The 15,948-nt window shown below is 38.0% G+C and overlaps 1 protein-coding gene across 3 annotated transcripts in view; it reads left to right on the top strand.

Annotated features, from left to right (window-relative positions):
- Nucleotides 1–15,948, top strand: part of LOC121377251 (gamma-tubulin complex component 5-like) — a 44,161-nt gene that overhangs the window by 16,329 nt on the left and 11,884 nt on the right. For all 3 annotated transcript variants that reach the window (XM_041505168.1, XM_041505169.1, XM_041505170.1), the window contains exons 11-18: nucleotides 2,070–2,272; nucleotides 3,405–3,520; nucleotides 4,614–4,879; nucleotides 6,726–6,978; nucleotides 8,755–8,917; nucleotides 11,138–11,200; nucleotides 13,920–14,011; nucleotides 14,540–14,624. In XM_041505168.1, coding sequence (XP_041361102.1) covers nucleotides 2,070–2,272; nucleotides 3,405–3,520; nucleotides 4,614–4,879; nucleotides 6,726–6,978; nucleotides 8,755–8,917; nucleotides 11,138–11,200; nucleotides 13,920–14,011; nucleotides 14,540–14,624 — 1,241 coding nt within the window. The remainder of the gene's footprint in view (nucleotides 1–2,069; nucleotides 2,273–3,404; nucleotides 3,521–4,613; nucleotides 4,880–6,725; nucleotides 6,979–8,754; nucleotides 8,918–11,137; nucleotides 11,201–13,919; nucleotides 14,012–14,539; nucleotides 14,625–15,948) is intronic.

The following is a 15,948-nucleotide window of genomic DNA, read 5'->3' on the forward strand; positions in this document are numbered from 1 at the left end:
CATTCTTCACATACACCTGTAAACCAGGCTATTGTTTTTCCAGAGTGATGCATGTTGCGCTGTGTGCTGGGACCAGTCAAGCTTTGTTAATCCTCGGCCACATTCATTTCAGTAATGACAGAAAATACTAATTAATTCTTTAATTTTAGCATAACAGCATATTATCAGTTACTTAAAGCCGCACACCCTAGTTCCATCCAGTGAAAATAAATTATAATTTGGTTAATCTACAAACCTGCAACACACTTAGATCACGTTTTTTATCAAATGGAGTGAAAAAGAAGGTTTTATATCGATAAATACCATGGGAATCCCCATGTCCCAGTTGCTTGAAATAATTTTGAAAGTTAGTATTCTGATGTCACCGGTAGATGTCGCTCGAAGCACAACAATGCCTACGTCACGACAAATTTCATAGACTTGGGGTGCGTTCGTTTCACCTCTCCTGGACATGTTCCAACTGTTCTGTCCTGGTTGTATCCCCTCTCCAGATATCATAAGACTTAGCAAAATTATTGGTTTTAAGGGTTTGTAACGTTTTGTATTGAGACACTTACTTGTCTGAACTTTATTGTTACTGAAAATGTTCACGAATTGTGAAGAAAAATCTCACAAATGAACAACAACAAATCGGATGTTGATTGCGCGAACCGTGCACGAGAAAACAAACCGAACCAAAATGATAACAGTCACGTGATATACCAACGTCTGTGACATTGAAATGGAAATATCCCCTCTAAAAATAGATTGGACCTCGCTTGCTTAACGGTTTTTTCTCGACAACACGTCTTGTGAAAAAATGCAAAAAATGCATTTCGTGGTTTTACAAACATCAGGATTACCAAAAAGCACTTCAGGTGAATGGAAATGTGTATTCTAAATAATAAAATGTAAGTAAAGTGCAATTTTATTTGTGAAAAATGGGGTTTAATAGCGAAAAACAACGCCGTAATGGTTAACAAATAAACGTAACTAGGGTGTGTCCCTTTAATAATATCATATTTTCAATGAAACATACAACTGTTATGTTTAAATTAATTACCAGAAGTAGTATTTTATATTGAAATATTACAATTAGAATTGAGTTTAAAATTCTGAATTTTTTCAGTTGAATGCAGAAACTGGCGAAACGTTACAAAATGTACCGATAAATGTTCACTTCGCCTTTTTTTTAATCAAAATTCTCCTCTTTCTTCTGAGAAGGGAGAAGTCATTTCTCCTACTTTTTCAGTTCTAGATTAGGGCCTGCAGGGATGTCATTAATAGCCGGCACTCGACGATTTTTCTCCGGCTATCGAATCAATTGTTGCGGGGTATCGAACTTCTAATAAACATTGCTTGTCAACCTTTTGTTGATTAATGGCCACCTATAATTTGATTTTCACCTGTTATTTTTATTTTTAATGACATCACTGGCCTGTATATATATATATATTTAATTATATCTGTTCTAATAAATTAATTTAACGGTGGTGGCCTGAAAATCATATCCAAATATGATGGACTCACACTAATCTTATCAAACAATGGACCCTGACGAAAAATCTTGAATAAATACCTGCTGAACTGTGATGTATTGGCTATTAAATGAGCTTCCATTTTATGTCATGTTTTAGTGAGTGACATTGAAAATTATTTCTCGGGGAACATAAACATGATATGAAATGGTAACGAGTTTAATATCCTATTTATTACCCATAATTGATCTGAATTTATTTCACTCAACTCGTTTGGTTGACATTCCCGTACGGTTGTAGTGCACCAATCGATGATGTCACCGAGTGACGTTAAAGTGTTACGTCCCACTTGGCGTTCTAGAGGAACATATCACTGATACGTACCAAGATATTTTTAACCATATGAGTAATAACATTGATTATCGTCTGTTGACCACCTCAGCCAGTACTACAAGTCTGGTTTGTAAAAGGTTGTGGTATGTACTGTCCTGTCCATGTGGAACTGCCTCTAAAAATAACTTGCAGGTGATTGTGGGTTTCAGCTTTTTATCTGTAGACAAAGTGTCATTATTCTAAATATTGTTTACCTGTTTTTTTCTTGTTTTTTTACAGAGGAACTGATGACAGTTACCTTGCTGTCTAGTGACCTTGAGCCGTGGATGACTAAGGTGAACCTCGTGTACTCTGTGTACATCAATGGACTGGCCGCGGGGGCGAGTCTTCCCACCAACAGTCTGAAGGCGTCTCATCTCCTGAGCGTCTTGTACAACACCGTCGTCGACTTCGACACACTCCATGAGTCAGTGTCAGATTTGGTAAGGCCTGTTCTTTTTCTTTTCAAAATCTTGATTAGTGATATTTAGTGTTTGTCACATATTTTCTTAGTTGACAGAGTGCTTTCGTTAAGTGTTTGAATCGTAAGATTAGGGCCTCCACGAGTACTCGAGCACGGGCCAAGTCTAGCATGACCTGTACAAGGAAAAGCACTCATTTAATTATACGTCGTTTTACATCCTTTTTGCCATATACGTCCTGCCTGTTACATTTTAGTGCTATGAGACATGAAGTAAAACAAAAGACTAAGTGGAATGTGTGGAATGCAATACAATGATGGCATGATTTGGCATCCATGTTCAGCACTGGAAATAAGATGCATAATGCTGTTTTAATTAATTTCAAGATTTTAGAGTATGTAATATTACCCTTCGTACCCTCTAGCATAAACCCCGATAACATACTAAGACATTGTTTGTATTGTTTATGTATATTTATATCAAAGTTTACTAGATACATAATTATTATAATATCTGGTACTAGTTTTGTCCACAACTCATGGTTTTCCCCCCTCAACAGGGGTGGGTTGTTTTGCAAATGAAGGACTGGAATAAGAAAAATAGCATATACATTGTACATGTAAGTGGTGGTTTAATCCTATGTAGGGCCTCCATTAGTCCACAATATTAGACTCGAGTACTTGAGGATCAAACTCGACCCGGACCCGAGTACTCAACACTTACACTAGATGATAATGAGACTAACTTCACTAAGGAATAAAGTGATACATTTTCATAAGTTTTTGAAAGTTTAAAATAAGAGAACAGGCCTGGTGTTTATAAAACGTTTAGAGTCTAGACTCGAGACTCTATTAGAGTCTGAGACACTAATGTCATGACAATGCCATACAAATTGTATGTGTGTGACGTCATTAGAGATTGAGTCTGGACTCTAGAAAAGTTTTATAAGCACGGGCCCTGTTGCATCAAAATTTGTCAAAGTACATGCAATGCAGCGTCCAGTTTTAAAAGATTTCAAACCCATAACCACCTTGTAGAAGCACTTACAATCTGTTTTGTTTTTATTGGGTACCTTTACATTATTTTGTGTCAGAAATCCAGGTTATTTCATGATCTCAGTTTATAAATCAGGACTATTTTTCTGTGTTGTCAGATGACCTTGTTACTTCCTATGTGGATACAGACCAGTCGACCGTACCTCGATCTGATTGGTGACTGGATAACCAATGGGCAGCTCGTTGATCCAGTCAAAGAATTTGTTGTTCAAAGGTTGGACTAATTTTTCGCAACACTACCTGATAGATCAAACATTTCTTTCCTGCATGTATGTATTGAGGTTGGAGAGACGAGGACTGGGATGTCGAGGTGGACAGCGAAATAAAAGAGAAGCTGTCATGACGGAAAATGAGATGGAATTCAAAGGAGATAAAGAAAAGGGGACAGAGGGATAAAACCTCACCGTTTTCATTTTGTCTTCATTTGGTATTTCCAAGCCAGTGCACCACGACTGGTATATCAAAGGCCATGGTATGTGCTGTCCTGTCTGTGGGATGATGCATATAAAAGATCCCTTGCTACTAATGGCAACAATGTATGTGTTTCCTCTCTTAGACAATATGTCAAAATTACCATATGTTTGACATACAATAGCCGATAATTAATAATCAATGTGATCTAGTGGTATCGTTAAACAAAACAAACTTTACTTTTGTGTAGTATTATTTTCTGGTGGCAGCAGTCATGGCGTCAACATTTGTGTTTAGCTCAGTTATGTTAGTTTTGTATTTAGCTCTGTTTCTCACAAACTACAAGGCCTACATCAATGAAACTTGGTTTACAGTTGCATCTATGAATCTTCATCTCAATGTATGTTTTGAAAAAATTGAAATTTATTAAGTTATAATTTTAATTACATTTTTTTTTTTTTTTTTTTTAAGATTGCTGTTTTTTAACCCTTTTTTAAATGTGTTAAGATGAATATCCATGAACGTAGCTACCACTACACTGAATAAGTTCAGTTTTGTTTAGTTTTTAGTTTTTGTTTTTCATCTGGCTGCTCCCTTTCCTTTCACTCCTTTGAATTCCATCTCATATCTTCCCAATGTGGCAGCTCCTCTTATCTTTCAACTTCTTTCGCTGTCCACCTTCACATCCCAGTCCTTGTCTCATCAACTATTTATGGTAGGCGAGATATTTAATGCCAGCGGTTAAAATAATCAGATACCATATTTTAGACACCAAATAGCTGTAGTTTAAAAATGATCTGTTAAAGTGTGTTTTATTTAACCAACACCACTAGAGCACATTAATTTTTTTTTTATCAGAGGTGTTGTTAGACAAACCTTCCTTTCTTCTGTTTCAGGAACGAGAATGTCGGTTCTCAGGATGAGAACTTCTGGGAGAATGCCTTCGTGCTTCACATGCCGCGCCCAGGCCACGATGGCAGCAGCATGAGCATGACCACGTTGCAGTTCGCCGAGCAGGAACAGGTTGCCGTGGCGACTGCGTGGGCGCCCCGGTTCCTGCAGCCCGTGATGAGGGACATCGTGTTGACGGGGAAGTCCATGGAGATGCTGGAGAGTCTTGGGCGGCTCAACGAAGTCATTGGAAACAAGGACGACACTGTGTGTGGGTATTGCCTGTCTGTGATGGGTTGTGGGAACGATTATTAACCTGACTTCTAACTTTCCCCTTATGGATGGAATGTAGCCCAGTGGTAAATTGCTCGCTTGAGGCACGGTCGGTTTTGGATCGGTTACTGTGTTTGGGTATTGCCTGTCTGTGATGGGTTGTGGGAACGATCCTTATCGGAAGACCTAGTGTTTTATTAACCTGGCTATTTCTCATTCCACCCAGTGCACCAAGACTGATATATAAACGGCTGTGGTATGTGCTATTCTGTCTGTGGGATGGTGCATATAAAAGATCCCTTGCTACTAATGAAAAAATATAGCGGGTTTCCTCTCTAAGACTGTATGTCAAAATTACCAAATGTTTGACATTCAATAGTCGATGATTAATAAAATAGTATGCTCTAGTGGTGTTGATAAACAAAACAAACTTTTAACTAACCACATTGGAGGACCCAGTGTTTTATTAACCTGACTTCCAACCTATGGCACTTCTCCTTATTACACTGGACTGGTCCAATGTAATAGTGGGAAAGTGCCATGGGTTGGAAGTCAGGTTATAAATTTTAATGTATTTAATAAAAAAAGAGAAATCTATCTGTTTTCTTAATTTGTACAAATGGAAAAATACTTTTCTCTTTTTTTTTCTTACCCCACTGCCCCCTTTCCTTTCTCTCCTTTGAATTCCATCTCATTTCTTCCTGATCTGGCAGCTCTTTCAAACCTCTTTTGCTATCCACCTCCACATCCCAGTCCATGTCTCTCCAATTGCAACAGGTGCTTGTCTCTTGTGGCTATCCTTGCCACACCTGCCATTTCCCCATCAGCTTTAAGCTGTGGGCGTATGGCATTGTTAAGAGGCACTTGTAACCACCTACTATGCTCCCCTACTACTGGCTTTTGTTAGTTAATGCCGTGGGTCAGACTAGCTTTGTTAGTGGCAGAGGACGAGGATGCCAGATGTATGCAGAGGAGGATGTTAAGACAGGTAGGTGGTAATGTGGACGAGAATGATAGGCAGAGGATGATGGATGAGAAAGATGAATGAAAGTGTGAACCTCTGCCATCAGATTGATTGTCCAGCAGCTTGGCTTACTAATGGAAAACTACTTTCACTAATGGAAAACTACTTTCACTAATGGAAAACTACTTAGGTATAGGTATTACTTTTCTGATGGATGGGGCGGGACATAGCCCAGTGGTAAAGTGCTTGCTTGATGCACGGTTGGTCTGGGATCGATCCCCATCAGTGGGCCCATCGGGCTATTTCTCGTTCCAGCCAGTACACCACGACTGGTGTATCAAAGGGCGTGGTATGTGCTATCCTGTCTGTTGGATGGTGCATATAAAAGTTCCCTTGCTATAATATTAATGGACAAATGTAGCGGGTTTTCTCCCTAAGCCTGTATGTCAAAATTACCGAGTGTTTGACATCCAATAGCCGATGAGTAATATATCAATGTGCTCTAGTGGTATCATTAAACACAACAAACATTTACTTTTCTGATGGCTGCGATGGTCTTTAACTTTTGTGTTAAAGATTTGCGTTTAGATCAGTTTCTCTCCAACTATAAGTCCTACATGTAGGTCAGTGAAACTTGGTTTATAGTTGCACCAATGGATGTTCATCACAGTGTGCTGAAACAGTTACTGGTAGGTGAGACATTTAATTGCCCAGAATTCTTGTTGTTTTCTTATCTTCCACTGTTTGAGAGTCGGCAAAAATCGAATTAATTTATTGGAAACCAGGATTACTGTTGATCTGTTTTTTTTTTATTTATGCTTTTCGTATATTGTTTCTACTCAAATTTATTCTCTGAAATATTTGCTGTAATTTCTTTCAGTGTACAGAGCAAATGGTTTATACGAAGCTTTCATTACCTCTTTGGAAGAAATGCTTGGAACAAAAGTATCAGAAACACCACCACCTACAGCAGGGGAGACAACTCAGCGTTCCAGCCTGTTCATGGAACAGATTGAAAAACACACCAAAGTGAAGGGAGTTTATGATCCGCTGCTCTTAATTAACTTTGAGGCCATCTTCAGCTCTCTGTATATAAAACCCGACCTGGAAACTAAAGACAAAACAGAAACGAGGTGAGACAAATAATATCACAAATGTAGGTGAAATGTTTTTTCTCCCATCCCTAGTTATACAAGACTATACGACTCCATCATATGTGGTCATGTGGGATAGAAAAAATACACCCGAGGTGGTGAAAATTTCGACCTGTTGACGAGGACCTCACGTCACCATCTCACATTAATATGACGTCATATATTACCAACGACGTCGTGTTAAATGCAAGCACGTGATATCCCATGTAAGATAGAAATTTCTTACATGACTTTATTTCATGGAATAGCTCTGAATATGAAAGATAGAAATTTCTTAAAGACTTTCTTTCATGGGATAGCTCTGTTCCATATACCTGAGGATGAGAGAATATAAGACTCCATCATATGCGGTCATGTGGGAAAGAAAAAGTACACCTGAGGTGGTGAAAATTTCTACCTCAGATGAGACTTACACTTACAGAATCCCGAGGGTGTACTTTTTCTATCCAACATGACCACATATGATGGAGTCTTTTTCTCTCATTCATTCGGTAAATAAACCATTATTTTACACCAACAGACAAAGATGGCTGAACAAGTGACTTTTTTATTTGACCATTTTATTATAAATAAACTAACTATCATATTTGCCATGTTTGTGTCATGTGTTAAATAAAATTTAACACTACAAATTAATAAGATAGCTTTTAAAATGAAGGTTTTAATAACAAAATATTAATTTAAAACAGTGTCTAATGACCTCACGTCACCACCTCACATTAATATGACGTCATATATTACCAACGACGTTATGTTAAACGCAAGTGCCTGATATCCCATGAAAGATAGAAATTTCTTACATGGCTTTCTTCATGGGATAGCTCTGTTTGAGGATGAGAGAAAAACCTGTCTTGTATAGGCTATGATGTTATTGTGTTTAACATGGGGAGTATTACATCATCGTTGGTAATATACATGTCATATTAATACAAGTTGCTGATCTGAGGTCGTCAAACAACAATTTTAGATTGATATTTTGTTATTAAAGTTATCTTGTTAATTTGTAGTGTTAAATTATATTTAACACTTGAAACAGATGATAATAATAATAATAATTAAAAGGTATGAATTAGCAAATAAAAAAAGGATAATGTACTTCTTTTCAAATATGATTTACATGTACATCTCTTTGAGTGCAGTCTGCAAATACACGATGTTCGACAAAATTAATACGCCCAAGGCTAAGTGGTTTTTTAAAGTCGAGCTACTGACAAATGCTGATTACAGATCGTCATTAATGAATATTTAGACCCCAATAATGTGTGCTTCATTTCTAAAAACTAATCTACTTGCCAGTGTTTTTTTAAATAAATGTTTTGTGTCTGTTGCTTGTAGATTGTTGCAGGATCGAACCACCTTGGTGGATCCATTCAACTGATTGGGTTTTTTTCTCGTTCTATCCAGTGCACCACAACTGGTCAGTGGCTATGGTATGTGCTTTCCTGTCTGTGGGAAAGTGCATATAAAAGATCCCTTGCTGCATTTGGAAAAATGTAGTGGGTTTCCTCTCTAAGACTACATGTATATCAAAATTACCAAATGTTTGACATCCAGTAGCCCATGATTAATTAATTAATGTGGTCTAGTTGTGTTGTTAAACAAAACGAACAAATGTTCATGGTATATGCTGTCCTGTCTGTGGGAATATGCATATACAAGATCCCTTGCTGCTATTTGATAGGATTATTCTGTGTGATGGTAGCATGTTTTGTCTCTCACTGTTGAATAAATGTGGTGTGTGTCTGTTGCTTGTAGACTGTTGCAGGCTCTGGAGGTGGGCCAGGTTCAGCCGATAGACTTCCTGCTTCAGCAGTGTCTGTACCCGCACATCCGGTCGCGCTACGAGAACATCTGTCTCAAACTCGTCGACATCCTCAAGTGTGACTACCACCTCATCAACTACCTCCAAGCCATGAGGGTAAGTGTTACAGTAATAGCGAAGAGGAGTAAATTATAGCCCAAAATAGGAATCTGTGAGGGTAAATGTGACAATAATAGCAAACAGGAAAATAATATAGCCCAAAACACAAAGCCGTGAGGGTAAATGTGACAGTATGACAAAGGAAAATATAGTCCAAAACATGAAGCAATAAGGGTAAGTGTGACAGTAATAGCAAATAGGAAAATGTTATAGCCCAAAACTGGAAGCCATGAGGGTAAATGTGACAGTAATAGCAAACAGGAAAATATTATAGCCCAAAACACAAAGCCGTGAGGGTAAAGAAAATATAGTCCAAAACATGAACAATAAGGGTAAGTGTGACAGTAATAGCAAACAGAAAAATATTATAGCAAACATGAAAAAGTGTGACAGTTATAGCAAATAGGAAAATGTTATAACCCAAAACTGGAAGCCATGAGGGTAAATGTGACAGTAATAGCAAACAGGAAAATATTATAGCCCAAAACACGAAGCCACGAGGGTAAATGTGACAGCAATAGCAAACAGGAAAATATTATAGCCCAAAACTGGAAGCCATGAGGGTAAATGTGATAGTAATAGCAAACAGGAAAATATTATAGCCCAAAACACGAAGCCATGAGGGTAAATGTGACAATATCAAAAAGGAAAATATTATAGCCCAAAACAGGAAGCCGTGAAGGTAAATGTGACAATATCAAAAAGGAAAATATTATAGCCCAAAACACGAAGCCGTGAGGGTAAATGTGATAGTAATAGCAAAAAGGAAAATATTATAGCCCAAAACACAAAGCCGTGAGGGTAAATGTGACTGTCACAATAATATCAGAAAGGAAAAATTATGGCCCAAAACGTGCAAGTGACAATCACAAAATGACAATTTGATCACAAAAATTGTCCCAGATCACAAACAGAAGTGACAGGGATGGCAGCCCTGAATCATTGCAGTACATATACTGAATTCCAAAAGAAACTTTACATACATAAAATTAGAATAACTTGATAAATATTGTTGCTAATTGAAAAGAACCAATTTAAAAACCACTTCACAAACACTTTGCATGTATCATGAAGTGCATTGTGACGTTTAGATGTTGAACTTATGATATTTTCATATCCCACATTACCTTTTGTCGGTTTCTCTAATACAATTTCAAGCCTTGTAAAGTTTCTTTTGGATGTCAGTATATAATAAATTTATAACATACACACAAGCAAGGAAGAATAAAGGCTGTGCTAGTTGTTAATACAAATGTAATGTATTTACTGTGAAATTGCCTGGTTATAGTGTCGGTCACAAATTATTTGTGTGCAAAAATATTTATCTTTTTGGTACACACATTTTATTTTAATATATACTGAGAGGCATAAATAACACAATGTGTATTTCGCTGATATTTTCTTATAGAAATATTATGTCATCTATATTAGGCATGTAGACAAATGACATATTGGTAACAACTGTAACTGAAAGAAAATATTGTTCAAATTGGGATTTAAAAAACAAAATGTGGTTTTAAACAAAAATCACAGCAATTTTTTTACATTATTTACCGTGACATACAATGTACATGTATTAAAAAAAGACAGAAAACACAAAAATGGTTGATTTTATAGGGAGACGAGAGCAAGCAATGCCAATGCAAAATGATTTTCATATGCAATGTTGCGTTGTTGCAATAAACGCACAAGTTATGCTTTTTGCTGAAATCTACATGTAATTTTATTCCTTTTTTTCTTATTTGAACAAAATACTCTTTCACTTACAGATGTTACCAATAGGTCATTTGTCCGCATGCTTAATATAATATGATTTGACATTTCTATAACAGATTATTCAGTGAAATACCCATTGCGTTATTTATGCCTCTCAGCATACATGTAGTTTTAATGTATTTCACACTCTCCATTACTTTTTATAGATTTGAGACAAGAAATAATTATTGACTGTGTATTCACAGTCTGATTTTTACAAATAGTTATATATAAGTTTGTGGGACTCAATCAATGATTGTAAAAAAAAAACAATTTGTTGAATATCTTAAGTCGGAGGTCGAGAAAGTGTTCGACTCATCGGGTAGTTTGACCTAATCATTCGGTCAATAACATGTAAGTGTAACTTGGGACTTTTGGTTCGAACGTTGTGGTATATTCGACTCTTACGAGTTCGACCGAACGAGATTCTACTGTAATTATTATAATTATTTCTTATTTCAGGATTTCTTCTTAATGGATGCTGGTGATACGATGTTTACGTTCTACACTAATCTGTTTGACAGGGTAAACATATTTCTTCTGGAACTGTGAAATTAGATGCATCTTTTCCGTATAGATAATTAACTGGGTTACCCCAAACACTTACAGTTGTGTATTACGTGTCAAAGGGCATCAGTTCATAGATTGTCATAGCTATTGTATGCTTGAACAAAGATTAAAGGTACTGACTGTAGCTAGCGTAGAATATTTTCTGTTAATACAGCTTTTTCACAGTTAAATTGCATAATACTTACAATTTATTGCTTAAATTATTAATTTTGACAAACTAAGAAAAGTGTTTTATGAAATCTTTCCAGCCAGTGCAACACGACTGGTATATCAAAGGTCGTGGTATGTGCCATCTTGTCTGTGGTATGGTGCATATAAAAGATTCCATGTTACTAATGAAAAAATGTAGCAGGTTTACTCTCTGACTATATGTCAGAATTACAATGTTTGACATCCAATAGCCAATGATTAATAAATCAATGTGCTCTAGTGGTGTCGTTAAACATAAATACACTAAACTGTTTGTGCCTTAAAGGGACAAACACTAAGGCATATGTTTTACCATTAGAGCCGTTTTTGATAACTGAAATCATACTTAGATTTTATTGTTTAAATTATCCATTTCCATACATTCAAAGTGTTTTTGGGCATCCCGTGTTTTTAATGTCACAAATTGCATTTCTCATATTTTTAAAAACGCACGTGCATCTGAGAAGTAACAGGTATGGAGTCAAGTTTTAGTCTATTTTTAGAGGGTATTTCACCATTTCAAAGTCACAGACTCCTGTTTCACTCAATTGTAACTTTATCAAAATGGGTTACAGGTTTGTAGATTAACTAAAGTTAGTGTTAATTTTCACAGGTTGGAACTAGGGTCTGTCCCTTTAAAAACACAGGAAGATAACTTATACTGGTGCAAAATTTAGGAATTTGTTTGTCTTCACTATTCAGCACTTGAAAATAAGGGACATCCCTAAAAAAAATTTGCAAGCTTAATAAATAGCTGGTAACTAGCTGGTAACTACCTTGCGACAAGGTTGTACAAGCATATTTTACACGGTAGTAACTACCGCGTTTCGAGCTAGTATTTGGAACCTTTTTACAACCATGCGACCAGCTTGTTGCATGAATACAGCAAGCTTTTGACCAGTTTCTTGCATGCTTGCAACTAGCATCTCGCATGCTTGCGACGAGCTTGCCGTACGCTTGCGACGAGCTTCCCGCAAGCTTGCGACGAGCTTCCCGCAAGCTTGCGACGCGTGCGGGAAACTTCTCGCAAGCTAGCGACGAGCTACCCGCACGCTTGCGACTAGCTTCCCGCACGCTTGCGACTAGCTTCCCGCGCGCTTGCGACGAGTTTGTTCAGTTTAAGCTAGTATTTGGAACCTTTTTACAAGCTTGCGACGAGTTTGCCGCACGCTTGTGACAAACTTCTTGCAAGCTAGCGACGAGCTACCTGCATGCTTCCTGCAACCTTGCGTCAAGCTACCCGCATGCTTGCGACTAGCATCCTGCAACCTTGCGTCAAGCTACCCGCACGCTTGCGACAAGCTTCCTGCAACCTTGCGTCAAGCTACCCGCACGCTTGCGACTAGCTTCCTGCAAGCTTGCGACAAGCTTCCCGCACGCTTGCGACGAGCTTTCCCGCACGCTTGCGATGAGCTTCCCGCAAGCTTGTTCAGTTTAAGCTAGTATTTGGAACCTTTTTACAACCTTGATGCAAGCTTGCTACGAGCTTCCCGCAAGCTTGCGATGAGCTACCTGCAACGCTTGCAATGAGCTTCCTGCAACCTTGCGACAAGCTTCCTGCAAGCTTGCGACAAGCTTTCTGTAAGCTTATGACAAGCTTCCCACAAGCTTGCGCCATCATCAGTGGCAAAATGTGACAGTTGCAAAATTGCACCAAGCAGGATTCAACCAAACTTGGTCCAAAATGATCCTCTTATAGACCTGACCAAGTGTTGTTATTTTTCAGGCCAATAAAAATTCCAAGATGGCCATGCAAATTTCAACCATATGTATTCCTAATGATCCTCTCATGGCCCTGACCAAGTTTGCTCAGTCGGTAGTGTCGTAGGATAGAATTTCCTCAGTGGACCCACTGGGTTTTCTCCCATTCCACCCAGTGCTCCACAACTGGCATATCAAAGGTTGTTGGAAAGTCCATTTAAAAGATCTCTTGCTGCTAATGGAAAAATGTAGCAAATTTCCTTTCTATATGTCAGAATTACCAAATGTTTAGTGGTTCATTATCAGAAAACTATGTATCAGAATTATCAAATGTTTAACATTCAATAGCCAGTGATAGTTATTCAGTGTGCCTCAAGTGGTGTCGTTAAATAAAATAAACTTCTATTTTCTTCTTGAAAATTAACTGTGTTGTTTCACAAAAGTTAAAAGTTTGTGGGATCAAAAAATAAAAAAAAACGTTTGTTTTGTTTAGCAACCCCACTTGAATGTCAAACATATGGTAATTTTGATATATAGTCTTCAAGAGGAAACCGACTACATTTTTCCAATAGTAGCAAGGGAATATTTTATATACACAATCCCACAGACAGGACAGCACATACCACAGCCTTTGATATACCAGCTGTGATGCACTGGCTGGAATGAGAAATAGCCCAATGGACCCACCGACAGGGATAGATTCTAGACCGACCACATCTTAGGCGAGAGCCCTACCACTGGGCTACGTCCCGCCACACAAATGAAGCAATTAACTGTGTTGTAGATGAAGAATCACGAACCGTGGCGAGAGACCTCGTACTTGAACCTGGCCCTACACGAAGCCCTGGAGGCTCATCACCCAGAGGAGGTCAACAGGTAATCCACCTTACTATGACTTGCATGTAGTGCAGCTAGGGTGCTCTGACAGACAAAGAGGAAATTACAACATGAATATTAACATAGCATAACAATATAACATTGTAACTCTGTATTCTTCAAAGTATTAGATACTGTTGTTTGTTAATTTCGGATTTGGAAATATGTTAATGGAAATAAAGATATGTCATACAAACACACCTTAGAGCTGCCTCTCTCTCTCTCTCTCTCTCTCTCTCTCTCTCTCTCTCTCTCTCTCTCTCTCATCTCTCTCTCTCTCTCTCTCTCTCTCTCTCTCTCTCTCTCTCTCTCTCTCTCTCTCTCTCTCTCTCTCTCTCTCTCTCTCTCTGTCTGTCTGTGTCTCTCCCTGTGTATGCATGCATGTTTTTGTTTGGAAATATGCTACTTGGTTAAAATAATATATTTTTCAGTCTGCTTTTAAGCAGATATTAGATTAGTTCACAGGTCAGAATAACTGTTAGAAAGAAATTTGGAATTATTCCGAGTTATAACAATATGTATTTTCAGACTGAGCATACAGGTTGAAGATACATCTCAGTGTCATGACAAATACCCTATCAGCGCCACCGACTGCATAAAACTGTCCTACAAGGTGAACCTTTATTGTTCTCTGGGCGGTTTTCATGATGCTCAGATTCATTTGATCATTGATGATGTTAAATAGTGAATGGTATTGCCAAAATCTTCATACTTTGATTCAGGAACCTGAATTTCAATACGTATCCCGATATATTGCGAAGACCAATTATCAGTTATAAGAATTTATAAAGTGCTCTAATTCCATGTATAGCTTAATAAAATGATACACCAGTAAATCAAAGAAAGAAATGTTTTATTTAACGACGCACTCAACACATTTTATTTACGGTTATATGGCGTCAGACACATGGTTAAGGACCACACAGATTTGGAGAGGAAACCCGATGTTGCCACTACATGGACTACTCTTTCTGATTAGCAGCAAGGGATCTTTTATTTTCGCTTCCCACAAGCAGGATAGAACAAACCATGGCCTTTGTTGAACCAGTTATGGATCACTGGTCGGTGCAAGTGATTTACACCTACCCATTGAGCCTTGCGGAGCACTCACTCAGGGTTTGGAGTCGGTATCTGGATTAAAAATCCCATGCCTCGACTGGGATCCGAACCCAGTACCTACCAGCCTGTAGACCGATGGCCTAACCATGACACCACCGAGGCCGGTCATCAGTAAATCATGTTTCTTTCTGAACAAGTGAATCTATTGTTTCATTTCTTAAACTGGTAGTTTTTGTTTGAAAATATAATACGTACAAAATACATACAAAATATACAAGCCCAATATACCGGTACATTAAAAAACGATACGATACGTATTGTTCAGAATTTATATTGTGATATACCAGTTATACCGTGATCTCTACTAAAGTTAACTAGACAGTTGTTCTGATATTAGGACATACAGCTGGTAGGTACCGGGTTCGCAACTCAGTACCGGCTCCCACCCAGAGCATGTTTTAACAACTCAGTGGGTAAGACCACATCACCCTCTTCTCTCTCTCACAAACCATTAACAATTAACAACTAACCCACTGTCCTAGACAGACAGCTCAGATAGCTCAGGTGTGTGCCCAGGACAGCGTGCATAAACCATAATTGGATATTATAAGCACGAAAATAAGTTGAAATAAATGAATGAATGATATTCAAAAGAAGACAAGGTGGGATTCATCTGTGAGATGCTGTATATAAAAGATTCCTTGCTGCTAATCGAAAAGAGTAACCCATGATGTGGTGACAGCTGGTTTTCTCTCTCGATATCTGTGTGGTCCTTAACCATATGTCCACATCATCCACCTATCTGTGTCAGCTTCCAGCATGGTGCAGTCTCTGGGTACTTCCATGCACCAACCAGGCATCCTCGTCCTCGGCTAATA

The sequence above is a fragment of the Gigantopelta aegis genome, chromosome 7 (assembly GCF_016097555.1).
Source record: "Gigantopelta aegis isolate Gae_Host chromosome 7, Gae_host_genome, whole genome shotgun sequence".
Classification (NCBI taxonomy): domain Eukaryota; kingdom Metazoa; phylum Mollusca; class Gastropoda; order Neomphalida; family Peltospiridae; genus Gigantopelta; species Gigantopelta aegis.